General features: G+C 37.9%; 5 protein-coding genes across 6 annotated transcripts; 3 read left to right on the top strand and 2 right to left on the bottom strand.

The window, feature by feature from the left end:
• Nucleotides 1–249: 249 nt before the first annotated feature.
• Nucleotides 250–3,626, bottom strand: LOC101172934 (NEDD8). The gene is made up of 4 exons (XM_004079839.4): nucleotides 3,409–3,626; nucleotides 3,250–3,297; nucleotides 3,067–3,149; nucleotides 250–1,365 (listed from the first exon to the last, which is right to left on the bottom strand). The coding sequence occupies exons 1-4, from the start codon at nucleotides 3,424–3,426 to the stop codon at nucleotides 1,245–1,247; spliced, it is 270 nt and encodes an 89-aa protein (XP_004079887.1). The 5' UTR covers nucleotides 3,427–3,626; the 3' UTR covers nucleotides 250–1,244.
• Nucleotides 3,627–3,862: 236 nt separating this feature from the next.
• LOC101172688 (GMP reductase 2) lies at nucleotides 3,863–9,363 on the top strand. 2 transcript variants are annotated; one of them, XM_011487574.3, is made up of 10 exons: nucleotides 3,863–3,980; nucleotides 4,463–4,566; nucleotides 5,112–5,231; nucleotides 5,346–5,429; nucleotides 5,508–5,681; nucleotides 5,766–5,847; nucleotides 7,790–7,896; nucleotides 8,015–8,057; nucleotides 8,133–8,292; nucleotides 8,367–9,363. In XM_011487574.3, the coding sequence occupies exons 2-10, from the start codon at nucleotides 4,480–4,482 to the stop codon at nucleotides 8,554–8,556; spliced, it is 1,047 nt and encodes a 348-aa protein (XP_011485876.1). In that variant the 5' UTR covers nucleotides 3,863–3,980; nucleotides 4,463–4,479; the 3' UTR covers nucleotides 8,557–9,363. The 2 variants fall into 2 exon arrangements, with proteins under 2 accessions (XP_011485876.1, XP_004079886.1); XM_004079838.4 differs by having other exon boundaries at nucleotides 3,880–3,960.
• Nucleotides 9,364–12,595: 3,232 nt separating this feature from the next.
• Nucleotides 12,596–14,595, top strand: LOC110017090 (E3 ubiquitin-protein ligase TRIM39). Its single transcript, XM_020711696.2, has 2 exons — nucleotides 12,596–12,673; nucleotides 12,767–14,595. Exon 2 carries the CDS (start codon nucleotides 12,804–12,806, stop codon nucleotides 14,289–14,291), a length of 1,488 nt encoding a protein of 495 aa, XP_020567355.1. The 5' UTR covers nucleotides 12,596–12,673; nucleotides 12,767–12,803; the 3' UTR covers nucleotides 14,292–14,595.
• A 1,645-nt stretch (nucleotides 14,596–16,240) lies between these two features.
• LOC110017089 (homeobox and leucine zipper protein Homez) lies at nucleotides 16,241–20,274 on the top strand. Its single transcript, XM_020711695.2, has 2 exons — nucleotides 16,241–17,672; nucleotides 18,655–20,274. Exon 2 carries the CDS (start codon nucleotides 18,674–18,676, stop codon nucleotides 20,126–20,128), a length of 1,455 nt encoding a protein of 484 aa, XP_020567354.1. The 5' UTR covers nucleotides 16,241–17,672; nucleotides 18,655–18,673; the 3' UTR covers nucleotides 20,129–20,274.
• Nucleotides 20,275–20,469: 195 nt separating this feature from the next.
• Nucleotides 20,470–23,525, bottom strand: cideb (cell death-inducing DFFA-like effector b). Its single transcript, XM_004079837.3, has 5 exons — nucleotides 23,395–23,525; nucleotides 22,828–22,942; nucleotides 21,693–21,851; nucleotides 21,427–21,611; nucleotides 20,470–20,859 (listed from the first exon to the last, which is right to left on the bottom strand). Exons 1-5 carry the CDS (start codon nucleotides 23,418–23,420, stop codon nucleotides 20,718–20,720), a joined length of 627 nt encoding a protein of 208 aa, XP_004079885.1. The 5' UTR covers nucleotides 23,421–23,525; the 3' UTR covers nucleotides 20,470–20,717.
• Nucleotides 23,526–23,879: the final 354 nt, after the last annotated feature.

The following is a 23,879-nucleotide window of genomic DNA, read 5'->3' as shown; positions in this document are numbered from 1 at the left end:
GACAGCATTTACCTTTTATTCTGGTAAAATTAGGGTTTTGATGTGGAAAGAACACCAAGATTGTAAAATATTAAGAAAAATCTTATTGCAAATTCACTGATATCCCAAAAATAACATTTCTAAGAGGTTTTTCTAAAAAGAACTTTTTTTCTCTGTATTCGATTCTGTTCAATTGTATCTGAATAAGTTTTCACATTTTATCTCTTCAGCTGGTTGATAAATCTTGAACACAAACCAGTGAACTTGAGGTTTTTTTCCATGAATAACTTTATTCAACTGAAACAACAGAAACAGTGTGAGCCAGCTGCAGGGAATTTTCATCAACAGCAATGACTAAGAAAACTGGACTTTTTTTGAGTACATAAAAAAACACAAAGGTTTATGTAAACAGAAGCTAAGAAAACTTTACAGCAGTGAAGTGAGGTGAAAACAAACTGAGACGAGTAATTCAGAGTCAAGTCTGATTCCAACGCAGGTGGAAATAGGAACAAGAGGTTCTTGATTTGGAAAAAAAGCACACCCACAAAACACTTTACATCCTTCAATCTCCAACAAGAACATTGTGTTTTTTTAGGAATTATATCTACCTCTGGTGAGAACAAGTGACTGCTTGTTGATTGCAGCTTTCAAAATCAATCAAAAGCTATAAACAAAAATAATCTCCAAGCATGTGATTTTCAGCTTAAGACAGGTTGGATGAGCAGAATTCCACTGTTTCATTGGCTGGATAATAGAAACAAAACAAATAATGAGTTAACTAGTTTGTCTTATTTCCTAGCAGCTACGTAAGAGGTTTTTGCTCTTTTTATTGAATGGCCAAGTTGAGAAACAACAGGAGACATATTGATAAGGACACTGAAGCCACAGCAAGGTCCAGAATGTGGATTCTACTGCCATTGCTGAAACAACAGAGCTCCATTAGTGCTTTTCTAGAAAAAAAACACTGCTTGAGAAAAAGAATTAAAGAGAAATTACAGTGTTTTATCCAAAATGCGTCAAAGCCATGAGAAACTGAAAAACCGTAAACTGTGTTGTTTTTTTAGCAGCAATTCAATCTGAAGCCAAACCTTTGGTTATTGTGCGTAGCTTTTAACTTGAAATCTAAGATGTTGCCAAACCAAAGTTCCAGCATGGGAACGTTTTACCAATTTTATACACATGTGGCTAACAAAGTAGAGGCTGACATTCGAATTTCTCCCCTCTTGATGTCAATAGGTCTTTCAAAAGCTAGTGGCTGAGTGTCTTCAGTGCCAAGATGTGAAAGCACCGGGTTCATGAAACACGCATCCTCCTCTCAGGGCGAGCACCAGGTGAAGAACAGAGCCTCCCTGGATCTTATAGTCTGCTGCTGTTTTTTCATCATTCCTGAAGAAGAAGAAAAATGGGAGAAAATGAAACATGGGGAGTAACACCTGAAAACTGGACATCATTTTACTCAAAATGTCAGTTTAAATATTCCTGTTTCATGGAATGGTTTTCTAGTGAGACATGAACAACTTTAAAGCTGTAAATTCTTTGTTAATAAAGATGCATACTATATATCTCACTCTAATACAGTTAAACAAAAGCACAATTAATTTAAATGAAATGTTTTTTTTCTCATTCCAATTAAGTTTTATTCAAATGTCTGGCTCAGATAATACAAGGCTGAGTGTATTTAGTCTTTCTTGAGAATACAGGGAAAAACTTGCGATGTGCGATTTATTAGTGATCAATATTGCATTAACGGTATAACTTGCCTTATATGAACAAATAGCAAAACAACTCAAAACATTTTCATTTTATTGCAACAGTTTAATTTAAATGAGAGTCAACATAATTTAAATTATGCTCCAAATGAGCCTCGTTTACATAGGAGGTGAGCATCTAACATAAAAAAAGCTCCTAAATAAATAAATAAAGGAGCTCCATCCGATTGGTCAACAACATGAAGGCGTCCATTTGATTTGTCAAATGCACAAATCCATTTATTTGATTCGTTAAATACATCAGGCTGCCATTAGATTGTTTTAGCACATTTATGGTAACCATTTATAGCAATTTTCGCCAACTTTTGCGATAAGCGTATTGATATTGAGCTCACGATAAATTTGCGATTTATTCTGCAGGCCAATGATCAATAATGCACTACATGAACAAATTGCAAACCAAACAACAACTAATACATAATTCCCATTTTATTGCAAGAGTTTTATGTAAATAAAACTCAACATAGCCTGAATTATACTCCAAATGACCCACGTCTTAATAGGAGGCAGGCATCGAACATAAAAGGGGTCTATCTGATTAGTTAAACATGTAAAGGGCTCTATTTGATTTATAAAATACTTCAAGCTGCAATGAGATGGCTTAAGGTAAACCATTTATCACAGTTTAAGCAGTCTTTTGTGATGTGCATATTGCATAGGCAGATATTGCCATGACAATAAATTACCGATTTAGTGCGCAGTCCTAGAATATATGTAATTTTATTCTCAATAGAGTGTTTTTGTGGCAAGTTTTTCATTACTTGCTTTTACAGTAGAGAAAATAAAAGCATTTACTCTATAACAAAATGATCCTGAACTGAACCATACTCAATTTAAACTGAGTAAATTATACATTAATAAATATGACTTGTCTTCCTAGAAGCCCTACATTGAACAGCACAAAAAAACCTTTAAGGCATAAATAAGCACAAATCTCTTTGTACAGTGCTATTTTTGGGAAATATCAAGGTCTGAAGGATATATGAAATTACACTAGTTAATCGCATTTCTCCTTATGCATGGGTGTGTGTGAAATTTTGTATTTTGTGGCTGGAGAAAAAAAGGAAAAAGGGTTACAAGTTAGATGAGGAATAGTAGCTGCATATTTTTCCTGCTACCTGAAATTAATAGCTGTTTTCAGAAAAAATAAATAAATAAAACATGCTGACATGTGCAAGTACCGTATTTTATGATTGACTTTTTACTCGAATCTTCATCACCAGTATTAAATAGGAAAAAAGAACATTTTAAAAATCTATCGCAATAAAATATTGAATCTTATTTTGAAATGCTTTTTTAAAAAAGTGTCGTTTCTTACATCTGTTTACCACTGTAGATTAATCTCTGTTGTTGGGGAGGGATCCCCTCTTTCTCTTCCACTCTTTCCTTTATTCGCTCCACCTGAATTAAATACAAATAAACCAAGAAAAGAATCTTTACACACGATGCTACTAGTATAAAAAACGACTTTTCAAGTAAAAACAGGGATTTATTTATTTACCTTATCTGTTGGCTCTATGTCGATCTCTATCTCCTTGCCAGTAAGCGTCTGCAGTGAAGTGATGTACAACAAAGTTATTCTGCAAATAATTACTGTCTACAAGTACAAATTATAAAAATAATATTTGATTTCCTGGTGGACGAGTTTGATATACATTACCTTAACTTTAATCAGCATATTTGTTTATTTGTCTTTGGGGGGGGGGGTCCTTAGCTAGAATTATTAATATTTTTTTGTTAGCTGAATAAATTATATAGCCTACAACTTGCTGGAAAAACAATCATTCGTTCGCTGTTTTTCCGATTTTTTTCCCTGGGTATCGTCTTGTTCCAGAGATTTCAACGGCTGTTTCCTGTGTACCTCGCTAAAAACATCCGGCCTTCCTTTGACCTTTCTGTGGGAAGGTCCGCCTAATTTAGTTTACGGTTTATTTTGTAAAACTATGCCCCAGAAAATACGTCACGATTTTTCTCATTGTTTACAACATTAAAAGCCATTAAAGATACTTCAAATTAATTTCTAAATTCTTTTCATAAAATTTACGACACCTACGTCAATGACGTAAAGTAACTTCCCAACGTTTGTAGTTTAATATTGCTCTTTACTGTGTGTCTTACACCCATGCGGACTACAAAAAAGCCGCGGTTGGTGTCCACCTCTGTAATACTGCCCGCGCATTTTGTCGGAGGAAGCGGTTAGCGGCACATCTTTGTAAGCACATTGTGTCTTCGGTAAATACAGTTTTACCTTTTTGTGTGTTATTAAAACTAGCGAGTTCGGTAGGATATTAGCTTAAGAACTTCTAAGCCGGTTTCTATGATAATGAAGATTATTTCAAATGTTGCACAATCTCCTAATGTAACCTTGACTTTGACAGTAGAAGCTAAAAAAGCAACTGGTCTTCTAGTATATGATAAGCATGGTGATAAGCGCAGGAGCTGTAGTGTGCTATTAAAAAGTATTCTTTTTGCCATTTGCGCCATTTTTCCAAAAATATACCACATTCTTACGCTTTTTATCGACTTTTTCTGCGGGTTTTCTAATGTTTCATAAACCGACAAAGTATGTATTTTATAAACAGCAGAACTTCTGTGTGAAGAAAGAAGAACAAAACGACAGAATTTGAAAAACAGGATAATACAGGCATTTTGACATCTTGTTTGTGTGTCTTCTGGACCAAGTTCATCAGTTCTTCTCTCTCTCTCTTCCCCAGTACGCCTTGTTCCCAGCATGCCTCGCATTGAGAATGACATCAAGCTGGACTTCAAGGATGTTCTCCTGCGGCCAAAGCGGAGCACGCTCAAGTCCAGGAGTGAGGTTGGTTCCTCCAGCTGTGGATGAAACCAGGACCATGCAGTTAGTTACAGTAACTTCTGCAGGGCAATCAGGCATTTATTTAGAACGGATCATGTATTTTTTTGTTTAGAAAATTCAAGCCCTTCAATCGCACATCCAAATTAAGTCATACGAGGCTCAGTTAGTGTTACAGTCTTTGTGCATCTCTGTGACTGAATTAAAAGTTTCTTCTTTTCTTTTCTCACAATCAGAATTGTGTAAAATATAAATTTATTTTCATTTATGATCCAGAGAGTACTGGTAGCTTACAAGTTATGCAAACCCTTCAATGCTAGGAAAGAAGCCCTTAAATTAGTATCAGTGCTTTATCTGTTCTTATACTATGATTCATTAAAACAGTGGAATAAGTTTTTATAATAAACTTTACTGCTATTTATATATGAATCCCTTTCATAGCCTTTATACTTTTTTTTCTTCTCCAATTCTTGTTGTTCTTTGTTGTCATTTAACTTCTAAAGAAAGAGACAGAGACATATTGAAGTGAATTTGTCTTTTTTCTTATTTAGGTGGACCTGATGAGGAGTTTCACTTTCAGGAACTCTAAGGGCAGCTACACGGGAATCCCCATCATCGCAGCCAACATGGACACAGTGGGAACCTTTGAGATGGCCCTGGCTCTTCACCAGGTGGCGACACACAACGCATGAAGCTTCTTTCAAACGCATAAGAGGATCTTGAATGAAGGCACCTGAGTTTTATTGCTCACCTTTCTTAGCTTGCTGTTTTTTGTCTCCCTCCAGTTCTCTCTCTTCACAACAGTCCACAAGCACTACTCCGTAGACGACTGGGTGGAGTTTGCAGCAAAGCATCCAGAATGTGTGGAGGTACCCAAATATTCTCTACTTATTCAGTGCCTCGTTTGTGAGGTTTGCTCCTGGGTAACTAGGTATTCTTTTTGTTAGAGCGTAGCTGTGAGCACTGGGACTGGAGACGGGGACTTTGAGAGGATCTCTGCCATCTTGGGGGCAGTTCCACAGCTGAAGTACATTTGTGTGGACGTGGCAAACGGCTACTCTGAGCACTTTGTTCACTTCGTCAAGGATGTCAGGGATAAGTTCCCCTCTCATACCATAATGGTCAGAAAGGTCTTTGAGCCACAATGTGCTGTATTGAAACAGAAGTGGAATCAAAGCTTTTTTTTCTTTTTTTTTTCTTTTCAGGCTGGAAACGTTGTGACAGGAGAAATGGTGGAGGAGCTGATCCTCGCTGGGGCCGACATCATCAAAGTGGGCATCGGACCAGGTGACTGCAGGCATCATGCAGAAAGTTTTTAAAAAACAATCGTAAATTTTTGGAACCAACAGGTATGATTGTAACTTTTGACTGTGAGTGTGTGGACAGGCCCCGCCCCTTTTGACCAACATCCACATGTTTTTTCATTTTCTTTTATCCTCTTTCTTTTGTACCCATATCCCCCATCTCTAACATCCCACTCTCTTCTTCTCTCTTCTTCTTTTCCGTCCAGTTCAACAAAAAAAGGTTATACAAACGTAATCAATATAAATAAAGTTTAACCTAAAAAACAAAAGGGGTTTATACAAATATACACCTTGTGTGTCAGAAGATTCATAACCCCCTACTGTAACAGTAAATTCTGTCCAACACTTCAGCTCTCATCTGTTACTCAGCTGCAAGGCGGGACGAGTTAAAAAAACAGTTTGAAGCTTTTCACTCAAGAAACTCAAACAGCACGTTATTTTTTCATCATTTTGACGGTTTATAAACTAAAAAATTAATAATTGACCTTGGAGTTCTAGAGGGGAGCTGTCTTTTTTTATTCTTTCAAGAAGCATCATAATGATTCTCAACAGAAGTAAAAAAGTATCTATATATCATCTATCGACATATCTTACATTTATTAAATGAACGTTTCTTCAGAGTAGCCAAAAATGCATAATAAAGAAGAAACGATCATATATATATAGGTCGCATTTTTGGGAGAAATTTATTGAACAAAATACGGGATCAAGAAAGGACATTTCATCTTTAAAGGCAAATCATCATTCAGGATTATTTTATTGATGGATGGATGGATGGATGGATGGATGGATGGATGGATGGATGGATGGATGGATGGGTTAAAAACTTTATTAATCTTCCAAGGGAGAAATGTAGGTGTCCGGCAGCAAAACACACACAAACACACAGAATAACTAACAATAAGATAGCGGTTCATAAAATAAAATAGCAGTTCACATCAGGCAGATTCATTAAACAGCCTGATAGCTGAAGGGACAAATTAGTTCTTAAAGCGCTCGGTCCTGCAGCGCAGTGAAAGGAGTCTATTGCTCAGTGTGTTTTCTCTGTGCAGACATCGTGTTGTGCAAAGGATGTGGTGAAATTCTCTTTTAACCACAGGGATAAAATGAAATTCCCGGGCCAGCCGTTTACAGTGAGATTAGACAGGAAGTAAGAGATATATCAATATGACATATTACGATTCCTATGGAGTATTGCACAGAAGAGAATATATCACAGTACTGCACAGTCCTATGATTATTATTATTGGGGGTCTACAATGATCTTCCGGAGTTCAGTAGTCTTACGTAATCAAATAGATATTAATTATATACTGTTAATATGTGCGGCTTACTACCATAACATACTGATGCTTATTTAGCTTTATGAAACATAGGAGAAAATGAAACAGGTGTAGTTCAGTAGCGCAATGGAATTTTTTCATCTGCTCCTGATTCATAATGAATTGAATTAGAAAATACTCAGAAATGCAGTTTTAACCTTAAATTTCTTTACACAGATCTCCTCCAAAAATGCTACAAGAACATGTCAAAAACACAATTTTCATTGGAGTGGGTCTGTGAGTAACTGGTCATGTCTAAATGTTACGTCTTCAGTGTGATAGCTGTAGTAAATCCTGATGCACGCATCTGCAGCGCCCTCTGGTGGTCGTTAATGGGAAAGTAATGAACATATGAGCCTTTTTTTTCTCTTTTTAATCACATATAAGCCGCACCTCCTACCAAACTATGCAAAAAAAAAAAACTCGACTTAAACTCCAAAAAATATTGTACAGTTAAAAACTGTAGAAAAAATGCACACTGTTGAAGGCTTTTGTAATGACACATTTGCTGCTTTTGATCTTTAACCCCTAAGGAAGATTAAACTGACGGCACCTGTCCTGTTGAACTGCAGTTACTTCCTGACACTTTATCTCTCTACTTAGGCTCTGTTTGTACCACTCGCAAGAAGACCGGGGTGGGTTACCCCCAGCTCAGCGCTGTGATTGAGTGTGCAGATGCAGCACACGGCCTGGGTGGTCACATCATCTCTGTGAGTCCTCTCAAAGGAAGTGCTCTTTCATTTTTTCTGATTAGGAAATCTGAGATACTGAAGAAACCTGTGATTTTTGTCTGCTCTGCTCTGCTCTGCTCTGTTCTTCGTCACACAGGATGGTGGCTGTACTTGTCCAGGAGATGTCTCCAAAGCCTTTGGTATGTTTTAGCCTTAATGGAGCAGATGCAGTTGAAACGGGCTTGTTTGATGGTCTCCTCCTGTGGGGCTTTCAGGTGCCGGGGCGGACTTTGTGATGCTGGGGGGCATGCTGGCAGGTCACTCAGAGAGCGGCGGGGAGATCATCGAGAAAAATGGCAAGAAATATAAGCTGTTCTATGGAATGAGCTCTGACATGGCTATGAAGAAACACGCTGGAGGAGTGGCTGAGTACAGGTCCGCTTCGGTTGTTTTGGTTGTTTATTTTTATTTTTTTTGTTGAGATTAAAAGAATTCATTCTTCCATGCAGAGCATCAGAAGGGAAAACGGTCGAAGTCCCCTACAAAGGTCCAGTGGGCGAGACAATACGAGACATCCTAGGTGGGGTCCGCTCCACCTGCACCTACGTCGGCGCAGGGAAGCTAAAGGAGCTGAGTCGCAGGACGACCTTCATCAGAGTCACCCAGCAGCTCAACACTGTCTTCGGCAACGACAGCTAAACCCCCGGTTATGCCTCGGGTTAAAGTCTGCAACACTGCCCGCATGACTTCCACTTGCTGTTTTCATTCCTGTGTAACACAAAAGATCTGCAAGAGTTTGATGAATTTTAAAATCGGTCCTAAAAAATGTCTTTATCCGAAGCATTTCCAGCACACAGTCCGAGCACCTCCAGGGGTCACGCTTTAAATTCAAATTTGAAAAGCTTTTATGCAAGACCTTTAAATGCAACCCTTGTTCCTAACTTAAGAATATTTAAACAATGTTTAAATTATTTTAATTATATATGCAAATGTGGTTATAAATGAAAAAAGAAATATATATTTTTAGAAATATAATTGTCCCATTCCCCCTTTTTTGGCACTTTAATGCTTTTAATCAATTCCAGTGTTGCTCCATGTCTGCTATAGTAGTTTCAAGACAACAGTAATGCACTCTAGTGTATGGAGAGCAGGAGAAACACAGAAGGAGAACATTTAATGTTGAGATGTTATAGCAAAGGTATTATTTGGAATGTCTTCTTCTTTTAAAGCCCTTGCTGCTAAAGATTGTTACCAAAGTTGTTACAGTTTCATTCCAACAGCTTTAGTATCTTTATTATCTAAAGTAACCTTTGAGGTCGTGCAGTCATCCTTGTCTTTAAAAGACCTTTTTCCCCATCAGTATCACTTTTTCTGCTCAATTTACAAACCATTTCAAGCTCTATTCATGTTTGTGTTCCATGTTTACATAAAGGTTTCTGTGGCCAAATGTAACGGATGAAATGCATTTCTCTTTCAGTTAATAAAGCATTCCACATTCTTAGTTCATTATTTTTCTGATTCTTTACTTATTTATTTTTAAACAACAAAACCATTACATTGTGAACCAGCAATGTTTTACTGTCAGAAGATGAAGACAAACGGTTAAAATCACAGATGTCTAAACTAAGAGAGCCTGATTTGGTCAGGTCAGAATGTGAGGACCAACCAATCGGCTTGCTTTCTACAAGCCTATTTATAATGTTATTTCTATTATAATGGGATACTTTTTGTTTCTTCCCATAGAACAGAAATACATCTTAATACATTTTTCCCAAAATTACTGTAAAATTCTGATTTGAAAACCAGAAATAAAACGAACAAAATGTCAGTCTGGAAAAAACAGAAAAATTAAACTTCTGCATTAAATTAGGGTTCACATGAAACGTCACATCTTGTTCACTATTAAATGTTCATTGTAAATTTCTCAATTTTAATCATGTGATTAAGGAATAAATATTATTAAAAAATACAAATCATGGATACAATTGATTTGTAGTCGACAAAAAAAAACTAAAATTTCCACCTGCCCTGGCAACTGTTTTGTCATTTACAGTTAGCATTTTAGAAATAAGCTTAAAAAAAGGGTGATTGCCCAGTGGCAGTGTTCTCATAGGTTTATACACGTTTGCCATACGTTGACTTGTTAAATTAATATTTTTTTGCTTGACACCTGTTGTTTAAATTTTTGTTCTTACTGTGTATCATCATATTTGCATTTTTCTATTTAAAGCAGTTGTATTAATTTACTTATTTTTCTCATAGCAGAGTGTGTTTTCAATTACAGCTTATAATTTAGCAAAGTTTACAGAACTCGTCTGACAAAAGGACCATCTGATTTTTTTTTTCTTCTGTTGGAACAACGTGATGGATAACAGGTGGAAAGTCTTCTAAAAGTACACTTCCACAGTGGCTGACAACTGCTCTGGGCATTTTCCTTTCCCAAATGCAGACACACACATTACACGCCTGTCTATTTTGGTTAAGTTCTGTCTTCTCCTGTAAACATCCCTCAATGAATTACCTTTTATTATCCTTACATTCCTTAATATTTTCCTGGACTAAAATCCCTCCTTTGACACGCTACGGTTTCAAGACAGGAAAAATGAAAACAAAATTCACTTTTTCCTTTGCTAATTAAATTAAATGTTCACATTTTTTAAACTCTCTAAACACCCACTGCAGCATTGGACTAGACTTTAATTTTCCAGAAAAATGTTATGAAGGTAAAAATGTGTCCAAAAGAACACAAATGTTTCAACAACAAAGCACTTATGGGAGGAGTTCAAATGTCATGCCAGAAGGAAGGAGATACCATGATGAGAGAAGAGAATACAACATTTATTGTAATAAGGAATATTGTGAGTCCAAGACAGGCAGTGCTATCCTATGGGGTCAAGATGACCATTAATGTGTTCTCCCTACCATGATAAAGGTGGATAAAGGTGGAGAGAATTTCATGTAATCCATGGACACCAGTGAAGATAAAAAATTATTGAAGAAAAAGGTTCTGCGCACTGTCTAGTGGGTCTAGATGACCCCACTCCCAATGTTAAAGTGCTTAGTATAGCACAAGGGTTAAGGGCACGAGATCAGAGCAGGTGGAAGAATTCCAGAGTCTAATTGTGTAACAGGCCAGAGTTCAGCAAAACTCACCTGCAGGCTCAACAAGGTAAGCAGACAGATCAAGGTGGAGGGGCCGGTCTTATGTACAGAGGGAGGGATGAGTGGCAGGCGTGTCAGGACCCCCTGCCCTAATCCTGAACACCTATGTAAACAAAAACAGGATAAAGCAGAAAGGGGCAGGACACTGGTAGCAAAAACGGTCAGGAGAGGGAGACAGAGGGACAGGGATCTGTCAAACCATGACATGAGGTTTCCAGGTCCTGGCTTTCGTTTCTCACGCAACCTTTTATGAAAAGATTAAATGAACGATAGTAACATGTATTTCTGTAAGTTGTTGTATTGTACATCTGATCAGAAAATCACATTAATGGTTTGACTGAAGATTTATCTCTAGTTCACTCATATTAGGTGCAACTACTTAGGAAGTCAGTGCAAGGCTCTTGGGGGGCCCCGATTTGTGTCTGGGGTTGGGGGATGCTCAGAACCTAAGGGTTGGTGATGGGTTGCTCGTCTGGGGCTGATAGGCTTCTCCGGCCGATGGGGCCTTGTCCTGGACCTCGGGCACAGTGTTCTCTGGCCGGGCCAAGGCTTGCGCTTTCCATGTCCCCGCGTCAGGTCCCCGCGTCCCCCTGCTCTCTGGCCCTGGTTTGGGTGACATTGGGTCGTCCCGGGAGTGGTTTCCCTTGATCAGCTTTTCCGCACAAATGTCTGGGGGGCCCTTGGTGCCACTGCTGCTTCGCCTTCAGCGGAGGTCTTGGTATGGGGTGACTGGGCATTCCCCTTCTTTCCTTTTCTAACATTCCATCATCCACCACAGTAGAAAACAGACACTCACCTGGACACCTTTGCACAAATAGTATGCATAACACATACTATGAATGACATACGCCTGACATGTGTTTGTTTGTTTGTTTGCATAAGTATCTGCATGGGAGCTGTAATTGTATTGTGTATGTGTTGACATGTATGTGTGTAAAGGTTTCTGGAACCAACAGGTATGTTTATAATTTCTGAATGTGTCTGTGGACAAGCCCCCGCCCTTTTGTCCAACATCTAATGACAATAAACCTCCAGCAACTTGTTTCCTCTTTTGTAATTCTACCCAGTTCTACTTTTGAATCATCCTCTAGCTAGCCTCGTTCTCCCCCTTTTATTTTTTTCTTTCTTCCCCTTTCGTTTGTACCCATACCCCCCCACCTCTAACATCCCATTACTCTTGAAATAGAGTTTAGCTTCAAATACAAAAGGGTCACACCTCTTGTGTCAGAAGATTTATAATCCCCTATTGTAACATTAAAATCTGTCCAACACAAGAGCCCTTCAGCTCTGATCTGTTTGCCCAACTGTTAGACAAGACAAGTTAGAAATAAATAAATAAATAAACTAAAGAAAGTTAGTACAAAACCATTGCGTAATCATGCATAAGCTTGTAATTATAAGCAACATCTTTTTCATTTGGTTAAAACTATCATTGTGAAACTACTATTTTACTTTAGAGCATTATTCTATCAAGGTTATAATGCCCTTTATGATTCAGTTTCTGGTTAATATTTGCCTTCTGCAAAAAGACGTCCCGTTGTAAAACTGTCTCCACCCACTTCTATTATAAAGGAGATGATTCCCAAGAATAGAAACTGTGGTGTGCTGCTTTGGAAGACACTGGTCTGTGGAAATTGCCAGAGAGCAAAAGAAGGTATATTCTGGATTACAGATTTTTTTTCTATATTGTTTTCTGACAAAACGCTCTGGGAGGACTGCCTTGCTGACAGAATAATTGACATTACAGCGTCTCAAACCAGGACTTCCTGCTTCTAAAACAAAAGATGGCAGACAAAATGCAAAAGGACTTGGAGGTTGTTTTCTGTGAGATGTGCCCTGAAGAGGACAGGAAACCAGCAAAGAAGATGTGCTTAAAATGTGAGATTTCCATGTGCGTGCAGCACCTGCAGGCTCATCTGACCACACCGGTGTTACTGCAGACTCATCCCCTGACTGAACCCACGGCTTTAGGCGCTGCCACTAAATGTCCTCAACACGGCAAACTCCTGGAGTACTTCTGCTTGGATGACATGGTTTGTGTGTGCGTGTCGTGTGCCATAGAGGACCAACACCGTCTGCACAATATGAAGACGTTCTCCACAGCACACAAAGAGTTGATGGAGAAGCTCACGACTGAGCATCAGGCCTTACAGTCAAAAACTGAGGAGGACAATACGAGCTTAGAAAAGTGGGAGAAGGTAAAAAGAGAAGAGCCGAGCATGTGTGCTGTGCGTCTCGTTGAAGCTGTCAACAACCTGCGAGATGTTTCTCTGACCAGTGTCCAAAGCTCAGTGTCTGCTCGGATGGTGTCCATCAGAACCAGCAAGAGCAGCATACAGTCCGCTCAGAGCGAGAAGGACACCTTCAGGTTCCTGCAGATGTATCCTCAGGTTCATCAGGATGTGGAGAAGGCCAAAGCTGTGGACCTGAGGAAAGGACTGGAGCCTGGAGACCATCGAGACAAACTGGTGAAAGAGATAACGCAGAATGGAGAAAAAATAGTGAATGACGCAAATGACTTCCTGGGATCATTGCTGACTCTGATTGACCCGGAACATCATCAAACCAATGTCATCACCAGTCCAGACCTGTTCTTTGAACCACTGACTTGTCAGTTTAACATTTCACTGTCCAAAGACAAGAGAACAGTGTTTTACACCAGCGGGCTGGGAGAGTGCTCCACAACTCTTCTAATCAAAAGCTCCAAGTCAACTCCTAACTTACAAAGGTGGAATGTTGCTCTCACTGAGGACACAGACTGGATGGTGGGACTGTGTGATAAAAAGTCTCCACAAAACTTCAAGGATGGGCCAGTTCATGCACTGAGGTGTGAAGACAGCCGTCTCAGCTCAGTCACAACGTTGTATGAGTGTTGCAAAGCATCTTCTGGTTCAGGAGGCTTTGGAATGAAAAACCCTGATGTGAGTGAAACAGAAAAAAAACGAAGGGTTTCTTCTCAACTAATTACAAATGAGGAAGAAGATGGAGAAGAAAAAATGCAACCTGAAATATTGGAGGTCTTCTGGAACTTTACAAGCTCCACTTTGTCCTTCTACAACAGAACTGGAAGTTTCCAGAGAAAAGAAATCATCACAATCAGGATGGAACACATCATCTGGGATCTAACTCCATTTGTACATATAGGGAAGAAAAACCCTCAGTCACAGTCTTGCTCTGGAAACACATCTTTTGCGCAGTCACATTGTTATAACTGTGGAAGAAACTCAAATGGTCCATTTGTTACAGAAGCGCTTTGTGAGCTAATTGACTGATATTCTTCAGAGACTACCAACCTAACTGTTTGATGTTATGCTGTTTATATTTGACTATACTGAAAAATATCATAAAAACATGTAGGATAAATTGCAGGCTTGTGTGCTTAAATCATGTTGGAACATAAAAAATAATTTTTCCAAATTTCTTGTCATCATGAGAATGTCTGAACTCTAAACCTCTATTTTCTATCGCTGCAATGCATTCCTTTGAAGACACATTTATGTTTTCTCATTTTGAATATAATGTTCAGGTTTTGTGATTGTGTGACTGGGACACTGAATCTTTGCTAATTATTTTTGTCTAGTATTTGGTCTAGGCACCGTAGAACAGTGATTCACTGTTTTAATTCTATAATGTATGCTTTGTCTTTTACAAAAACTGTGCAAAATATCTAATCAATAATAAATCAATCCAGATCTTTGACAGAAACTGTGCAAAAGATCTAATCAATAATAACAATCCAGATATCTCAAACACATATAAGTTCACTTCCTTCCACTCCCTTTCAAGCAATATTTAATTTTATGTCTAATTATCCTAAGTTTGATACGTCATTGCATGAATGTATAACTGATGATTGTAATGTTTTTCTGTATTATTCTTATTTGATTGCTTGAAATTCACCATTTCAAATAAAAAAAATCAAATCAAATGTTAAGTTGTGGAGTGATTTCTTGACCTGAAACAAAAAAAGCCAATGTTTTCTCCTTTTGACCTCTAAAATGAAAGTAAAAGCTTTAGAGGACATTTACAGTGAGGCAAGTAAGTATTTGAACACCCTGTGATTTTGCAAGTTCTCCCCCTTAACCCATCTTAGGTGATCTAAAAAGTAATCTGGAAATCACATTGCATGATTTTTTTTAATAATGTCTTTATATGCTTCTGCATCAAATAATTATTTGAACACCTGAAAAAAACAATGCTCATATATTGTACATTAGCCTTTGTTTGCAATTACCCAGGTCAAACGTTTCCTGTAGTTTTTCACCAGGTTTCCACACACTGCAGGAGTGATTTTGGCCTACTCCTCCACACAGAACTTCTCTAGATCAGTTTCAAAGTTATTTCTGAAAACACAAGACAGTATTAGCAAACAGAGACAAGAGCCGAGTAGGACTTCTCGCAAGGAGAGCAGTGACAGAAGTCCACCCTACTCTAAAGTGCTTCTGGCTGCTCACCTCCTGTTATTTAGTTCAGGATTCAATTCAATTTATTTGTATAGCCCAAAAAAAAAAAAAAAAAAAAAAAAAGCTACATGGGTTGGGTTAGTCTAAGGTTTATACTCTTATATGGTGTTAGTACACGTGTAATTTTTAGTTTGGGCTGTTGCAAGGCAAGGTCAATACTGGGTTGATGGGAAGTTCCATTTAGAAAAAATATGCTCCTCTTCTTAGAAGGGCGTGTTGAAGGTTTTTTGCACACAAAGCATAACTTCTTCATTAGTCAAGCACATTAGGTCAAACTCAATGTGGGGATCAAACTGCATTAAATCACAGTTTTAATCAACACAACCACGACCCATCTTCAATGTTCTAACTGAGGGAAGGAGGTTGCTCCTTTAAATCTCGCATTACAATCATCCTTTCCTTAATACAGTAAAGTTGTCCTGTCCCATGTGCGGAAAAACACCTCCATAACATGATGCTACCACCTCTATGCTTCACAGTAGGGATGGTGTTCTTGGGATGGTACTCATCATTATTTTTTCTTCAAACACAGTGAGTAAACTTAAGACCAAAAAGTTCTATTTGGTCTCGTCTGACCACATGACTTTCTCCCATGACTTTTCTGGATCATCCAAATGGTCATTGGCAAACTTTAGACGGGTGTGTGGTGGTTTGAGCAGAGGAACCTTCCATACCATGCATGATTACAAACCATGACTTATTAGTCCAGGTATTATTGACCAGCTCCTCCTGTATAGTTCTGGGCTGTTTCCTCACCTTTCTTGAGATCATTGAGACCTCACAAGGTGGGGTCTTGAATGGAGCCCCAGGCTGTGGGAGATTGACATTCATGTTAAGCTTCATTCATTTTCTAATAATTGCTCCAACAGTGGATCTTTTTCACCAAGCTGCTTGGAAATTGTCCCGTAGCCCTTTACAGCCCTGTGTAAGTCTACTATTTTGCCTCTGGTGTCTTTGGATAGCTCTTTGGTCTTGGCCATGTTAGTAGTCAGAGTCTTACTGATTATATGGGGTGAACATGTGTTTCTATGCTGCCAACAACCTCAAACAGGTGCTTTTAATATAGGATAATTAGCAGAGTGGAGGTGGACTTTAAAGGCGGACTAATAGGTCTTTGATGGTCAGAATTTTGAATGACAGACTGATATGATTCCCAGATTACTTTTAGACTATGTCTCACACAATGGACAAGCACCTAAGATTTTCGAAATTGATAAACCCCTACATGAATTCCATGTTGGAGAGCTTGCAAAATCACAGGGTAGGGTATACATATATTTATTTGCCTCACTGTACAACTGGTTCCAGTTCCTTGGTTATCACCTGTCCAGTGTGCAATACAAGTAATTATAAGTATATTTTATTTGATTCTAAATAATTTTAACTCTAAGTCCAACCTTCAGCCGTGAACAATGATTCAACCCCGAAACAGTGTTCTTTTTTTGTTCCAGGGTTGAAAGTTGTGAATATTTTAACTAAAAGCAGCCTCATGTCTACATTAGCTAGAATATGTAGCATCATATGGCACGAGGAAAACAAGTAATCAATATATTTTTCCAAGACAATTGTTTATTTTCCCTAAACCACAGTAAATATAATTTTTGCATGCAACAGAAAGGTCGAGCTTGACGGTGTCAATTTGACAAAAGAAACAATTAAATATGGGTAGGAAATAATGCAATTGTGAGTGGGAAAATATTCAGTGATGTCAGTTCCTGGGTGCTTCAGAAGCTGGACTAAACCATTATTAATAAAAAGGGGAGGATCACACATCATTGGTACTTTTATTTTGGTGATTGTAAAAGATCAATGAAAAAGTAGGTTTGGTCATTGGGGACATGCTCATTTCAGCAATGTTTCTAAATATAATTTATCATTTCCCAAAAAAAAAGGAAGAAAGAAAAAAGACACTTTCATTATTTCAGAAGTCAAATAATAACAACAGGGTCCTAGAGGGATAATATTAACAATAAAAGGAAGTAACTTTATACCTTATTTGTATTTTAACTTAAAAGTACAACAAGAGTTAAATAGTTAATTTTTATAATAATATTTTAACCAATTCATAAGATATTGGTTATAATTTCAAGACTACATGATTTAATTAATAATATTTACTTAATTTCACAATAAAATTACTACGTGGACTCAGAAGGCAGACGCCACATTAAGACGTTTATTCAAACCTAGGTAAATATTCTTTAGTTTTTGCTTTTTTGTAATTTCTTTCCGAAGAAAAACTCGAAGAGTGATGGTTTTTTAGTTAAATGGGAGAAGAAAAAGAAAAAAATTCGCAAAGCTATTTTAAAATGCGTACTGAGCTAGTTAGTTTCCTTTAGCATTATGCTAATGCGAAATTAAGTTAAGTGGTTGTTTTTAAGTGTGAAGGACTTACACACACGGACATACACACACACACACACCCCCACACACACACACCCACACGCACACACACACACACACACAATCTGGCTATAGATATTAGATAACTATAGCAAACGACTTTGATTCAAGCCCCCAAAGGAAAAGCTCCACATATTCATTGAGCTCGTTTAATCATTAAATCAACGTTTTTCAAAATTATCATAATAACCTATAAAACACAGGTAGCGGTGTTTATGGAATTTGAATGAAAAACGAGTGTCCGTAAAATAAAAACTGAGCATTTTTCGTGCTGCCTTTCTAAATAGTAGTCACACTTTAAAAATTATTAATAAATGCTTTTTAAAACAGTCATGGGATTTTTTTATGATAGGCTTAACAGCATGTGTAGAGCTCATGTCTATAGCCTAAATGATTTTTTAGCTTAAACATCAAGAAAATGTTACTATAGCCATGAAATATGTAAAGTTGTTCAATGAATGCACCAGTTAATCAATATTCATTTCTATTCATGTCTGTTTTTTTGCCTGAAGAAAAGAATATGTTTAAGTGGATAGATATGTCCTTTTTTTGAAGATTTTCTTAAGTGTAACTCCTTCAGATAATTTGTTTGAAAAATGTTTAGAAAAAAAGATATCACTATAGTTGACTCTTAGGTTGGTTTTAGGGTCCCTAATATCTTTTTTTTTAATGGTTGGTTTGATAAATGTCTATATAAATATCAGGAGATACCAATAACAACCGCATACTATTAGGCATCCCTATTGTTTATGTTTATTGTGTTTTGCAGAAGTCATTTCCAAGCGAAGATGAGACAGCTTTCAAATAGAATAGTCCCCAGGGCTCCAGAGAGGACCCCCGTTGAAATTGGCGAGACTCCAACTCTGTCCAGTTCCGGTGAAAATGCTCCGCTGACACACAGAACAAATCTCAGCCGTCCACTGTGTTTGCCTTTGGTCGCTGAGACCAAGAAGGTGATATGGGTGACCTCAGACCAGGTTGAGCTACAGGAGAAAGACCAACCTGAGCTGGAGAAGGCCTTTGACTGCTTTCCTTATCTGACAGCTGAACAGACTGTCACTCTGGCTCAACGCTGCTCCCTGCACCCAGACCAGGTGAAGGTGTGGTTCATGGCAAAAAGACTGGAGTATGGGATCAGCTGGGACTATGAAGACATCCGTGAAGTCTACGGAAAGATTAGTGCCAGACACGGAGATGATGGAAATGAGGAATTACAAAACAGAGAGAAAATAGGGAGAAATGAAGACAGCATAAAAAATCAAGGAAAAGGAAAGGCCACAGATTCCACAAAGGAGCAGAATGTAGAAGACAGATCGGGAAGATTGGGACCAAATGGAACTTGTGAGGAGATGAAGCAAAACCCAGAGCAGGCGCAACCATTAAGAAATGAGAAGAAGGGAAAGTTAAAGGAAAATAAAACCAAAATAAGAAAGAAAAAGTCTGTTGTTGACAGGAAGAAAAAGAAGCAAACCATTGAAGGTACAGCTGAGAAAACAACACCTCAGATGTTTAAATCCAACACAGGTGAGAGCACACTGCAAGACTCTGTGCTTGATGGTACAATTCAAACCAAAAAGTTAAATAGAACAAGAGAAAGACCGGAAAAAGACCGGAAAAAGCCTGCCAACAAGAGCCCTCCTCTGCTTGATGACCCACTGGGTGCCACCTCCCGACCTTCCCTTCAGTTTCAAACTGAACTCTTTAACGTTTTTACACAAACTGACAACACAGACCCACTAGAGACAAGTGACACTCTTTACCCTGCTATGACAAACCCTGCAAACAGCAGCTTTGATGAAAGCAAAGACGGGAAAACTGAGCTGAAAGAAGAGATAGAAAATGACATTTTAGTCACTGACATAGGAAAACTAAAGGAGCTCATAAAAGGTAGCAACAGTCCCGTTTCGGACGATCAGACCACTTTCCCCAGACAGCAGCGTGACAAAGTTCCACATCCTTCTCAGACTGTTGGCAGAAGAAAGACTTGTATTCAGTTATCCACGCTGAAGAAGGCGTTCTCAAACTGCCAGTATCCAACCAGCGAGCTGTACTATCACCTGACCAAGGAGACCGGCCTCAGTCGCTCCAGTTTGGTTCAGTGGTTCGGTGATATGCGCTATTACGTTAAAAAACAAAAGCCTTCCTGGATGAATGATGAGCAACACAAGCAGGTGCTGGGCAACATAAAGTACAGGCAATACATAAACATAATAACAAAGATGGAAAATAAGAAAAAGGTTTGAAGGCATCTGTTAAGCTACAATGTTGATATTTGTTCTAGTGGAAAAAATGTTTCTTTTGAATTTCTAAATACATTTTATTTACCCTTTTGTTAGAAAAATGTATCTGTGGTTGAAATAAAGGAATTTCATTGTTGGTTCAGACATGAGTTAATGAGTGATTTCTCTTTTTTGAAGACATGAATAGTTTGAAATTTCGCCTCTAAATTGTGACCAGGATAGTTGGCACGTAGCAACCCCGCCCCCCATTCTTGTCACCCATAACTCATTGGAGTAGGTCTTACAAAGATCAGAAAAACTGGAGGACTGTTCTGTAAAATTAATGCACAAAAATGATAAAAGTGGACTTTTTGCAGCAAAAGAAAAGTTTATTCTTGATTAAACAATTTGGAGGCAAATGTTTTGCATACTATATCAGCTAAGGAATGAATACATTCGTTGTAACTGCGTTATCAAAGAAGTACTGCAAGGTAGGAAGCAAATTTTCTGCTTTACACACAGATACTAAAGGGTTTAACACAAATATATATCTTTTACCTTTTGGTACACGATATCAGGCCTGGATTTTTAAAAGTCATGAAAGACAGTGTTGTCAGTTCCATTTGGCCGTGTACTCGGCTCTCTGCGGCTGCCAAAGCTCAGTCCCCTCAATGATGCGACGGATCATAGACGCTGTCGTGATAAGTAAGTGTCCTGCAGCTTGAAGGAGGGTGGAAGCCACACGCAGCATCTCCCTGGAAACAAAACCAAAACAAATGCAAGTCAAGACAGACTTATGTGGGTTTTTGTTTTTTTACTGACAGAGGGAATAAAAGACTTCTTATTGTTTTTTTTATTTTTAGTTTTATCAAAAGTACTTTTATTAAACAAAACTTTTCCACTGTAAAAATTGCAGAATGGGTAAAAAATGTGGAAAACTTCCATCTATCCAACTTCAGAACCTGCTGAATCTCTTTCAGGGTCATGGCGTTGCTGAAGCCTATCCCAGCTACTTTTGGGGTACACCCTGAACAGGTTCCCAACCTGTTGCAGGGCCATACAGTCTCACTCTCTGTACACAAAGAGGCAATTTATGGAAACCAAAAACCCTGTGAAGCATGTTTTTGTACTGTGGAAGGAAGTCGGAGTGCCCAGAAAAACCCCACACATGAACATGGAGAACATGTAAAACAGAAAGGTCCCAACTGAAATTTGAACCAGGGTAAGAGCATTAACCACTGCGCCATTGTGCATCTTAAAAAAAAAACTTAAAGGTTAATTCCCCCCCTCCCCATGTTTCTTGTTTCTTTCCTTTAGCTCACCTGAGAACTTTCTTGGGCCCCAGACACTGGAAGTCAGCGCTCACACTGTACAGGCCTTGAAATGTAGCCTTCACATTCAGGGAACCAAACACATCTTTGGGGCTTATCCTATAGAGGTCAAAGGTGACTCGGGCTATGTCTCTTCCGGTCCGAGGTTTGTTTTGGTCTTTGAGCACAACAGAACCCTGGGAAAACAATAGTAATGAAGGCCTTTAATGTTTCTAACATGAAACAGGCAATAAAAAGAAGGTTTTCATCTAACATACTGCCTGTGGGCTCCATGTCTGTCCCGGCCGCAGCACCATGAGCATGATGTTGTCAGGTAAGGTCATGAGGAACTCATCAGAGTCCACCTCTGTACCGTCCTCCTCACAAACCAGACACAGAGATAATGCTGACAGTGACATCAGCAAAGCCTGGCAAGCCTTTTGGTGGAAAAAATACAATCATTTATTACACATGTTGTTGACATTTATGCTTTAGTCGTGCAACACAACACTAAAACAGAGCATTCATACCCTAAAAATTCATGCCCTAAAAAATCAAGTAAAACTTTATCTAACGTTTTCCAGTAGCTGCTGCAACTTTTTCAACCAATATTTCAAATTTTAGTCTTCATATTGACACAATCGAGCAGATCAGCAGTCATAAAAATGTATTACATTGCAGTAAATGTAAAAGTTTCATAAAACGTATTTTATGGATAAACTTTACTGATGCTTCAACAGATAAGACCTGCACTAATCCTTTACGGCCTAAAATAATGGTATTTTGTCAAACTGAAACACCTAAATAAAGTCAGAATAAGCTTCATAACTCCAGGACTATTTCCCTTTGGGGGATTTTTGACTCTATTGAGACAAAATGAATACCACTTTTACTCTATTTTCTATTCTATTTGGTTTTCCTTCCTTCAGAAAAACATATTAATGAACATAAAACATCTAACAAAAAGAGTCTATGCCACTGGAATCATGTATTTTTTGTGAAATGGTGATTTCAAGATAAAAAAAAGTTACTCGCAATAAAGATGTTTTTTTTTAATCAACACAAAATATTTTTCCGTCAAAGAAATAAAGAATATTCAATCTGATATTGTTTTTAAAGCACCACTCACTAAAAAGTAAATTTTCCTTTTCCAATAACAAATTTGACATGATAGGATTTACACATTTTAATATTTCCATTGTTAAATACTCAATAAAAAGTATTATTGCATGATGTATTTCCTTTAGCTTTACAACATAGTGAGTGCAGCCATAAACAGAAGAAAATGGGATTTCTATTTTCCCATTTCATGTAAGATTCATTATCCCAATTCTTTCACATGTTGGTCTTTTTGTACTAAGATAAGTAAAAGAAAAGTTTTCCCCATGATTTATCATTTGAGGCTTCTCCCACCTTCTCCTTTAGCTCCTCAAGGGTTCCAGCCGTGACACCCTTCTTAGTTTCCCTCCTCTGGCAGCACACTCTGAAAGGCCGCTGCGGTGGGGACCACACTCGCCTGGTTACAGATCTAATGACAAACCGGCAATTCAGTTTTATTTATATAACCCAATATTACAACAACAGTCATCTCAATGGGCTTCATACCGGTATTTCTTTAATAAACATGAATAATAAAGAGCATGAAGTCATAGAATTCAGTAGGAAATGGCTAAACTAAACTAAACAAACTACACTAAACTGGGCATCCCTGCCCTTAGACCCTCCTTCTCGGTAAGGACTTTTCAGCATTCCAGAAATTTGTATCTAGAGTTTTTCTAAAATTCTGTTATCAGTTCCAAAGTTGCCTTTTTTATATGAGATATGTTGAATTGGGTTATACTATTTCAATTGTCAGCTAGACTTCAACCTTAAACCTTTAATTCCTTTTTGTATCCTTCATCTTCTAACTTATTCTTTGCTGTGTTTCTTATTTAAAAAAAAGAGTAACGATGATTAAAAAAACAAACATGTATAACTTACTTGATCAATGAAGACGTGGTTTCCATATTTGCCAGTCTTTTGCTCTCCCCTTCTGCTCCCTTGTCTTTTCTGGGTGTTTTGTTTGGGACAAAATATTGGTGTGGGACAAATACTGTGTGACACAAACTGGACTTTGTTCTTGATGAGGAGATAATGCAGATCTAAAGGAGAACAGAGCAAAGTTCATAATGACTGTATCAGTGCTCAAGTTAAATTCAAGCTGATTAATCAATTCTTGGGCTCATAAATGAAAGGAGAAGCTGATGAGTTTTGTTTGAGTCTGATTATAAAACAACATTTGAACATCTCACATTAACATGCTTTAAATTTGGTCTCCCTCTAGCACAAATCCTCTTATGTACTAAATCACTTTTGCTGGTTTTAAATCATCATCATCTTAGTGACAACAACCAAGTTTAATTTGAAAAGTATAAAAACATACTAATTTACATTCAACTTTAGTTTTTCTTAAATATTTTGATTGG

This window comes from Oryzias latipes, chromosome 18 (assembly GCF_002234675.1).
Source record: "Oryzias latipes chromosome 18, ASM223467v1".
Taxonomy (NCBI): domain Eukaryota; kingdom Metazoa; phylum Chordata; class Actinopteri; order Beloniformes; family Adrianichthyidae; genus Oryzias; species Oryzias latipes.
Note: the sequence above shows the minus strand (reverse complement) of the source record. Positions and strands in the feature narration are given on the sequence as shown.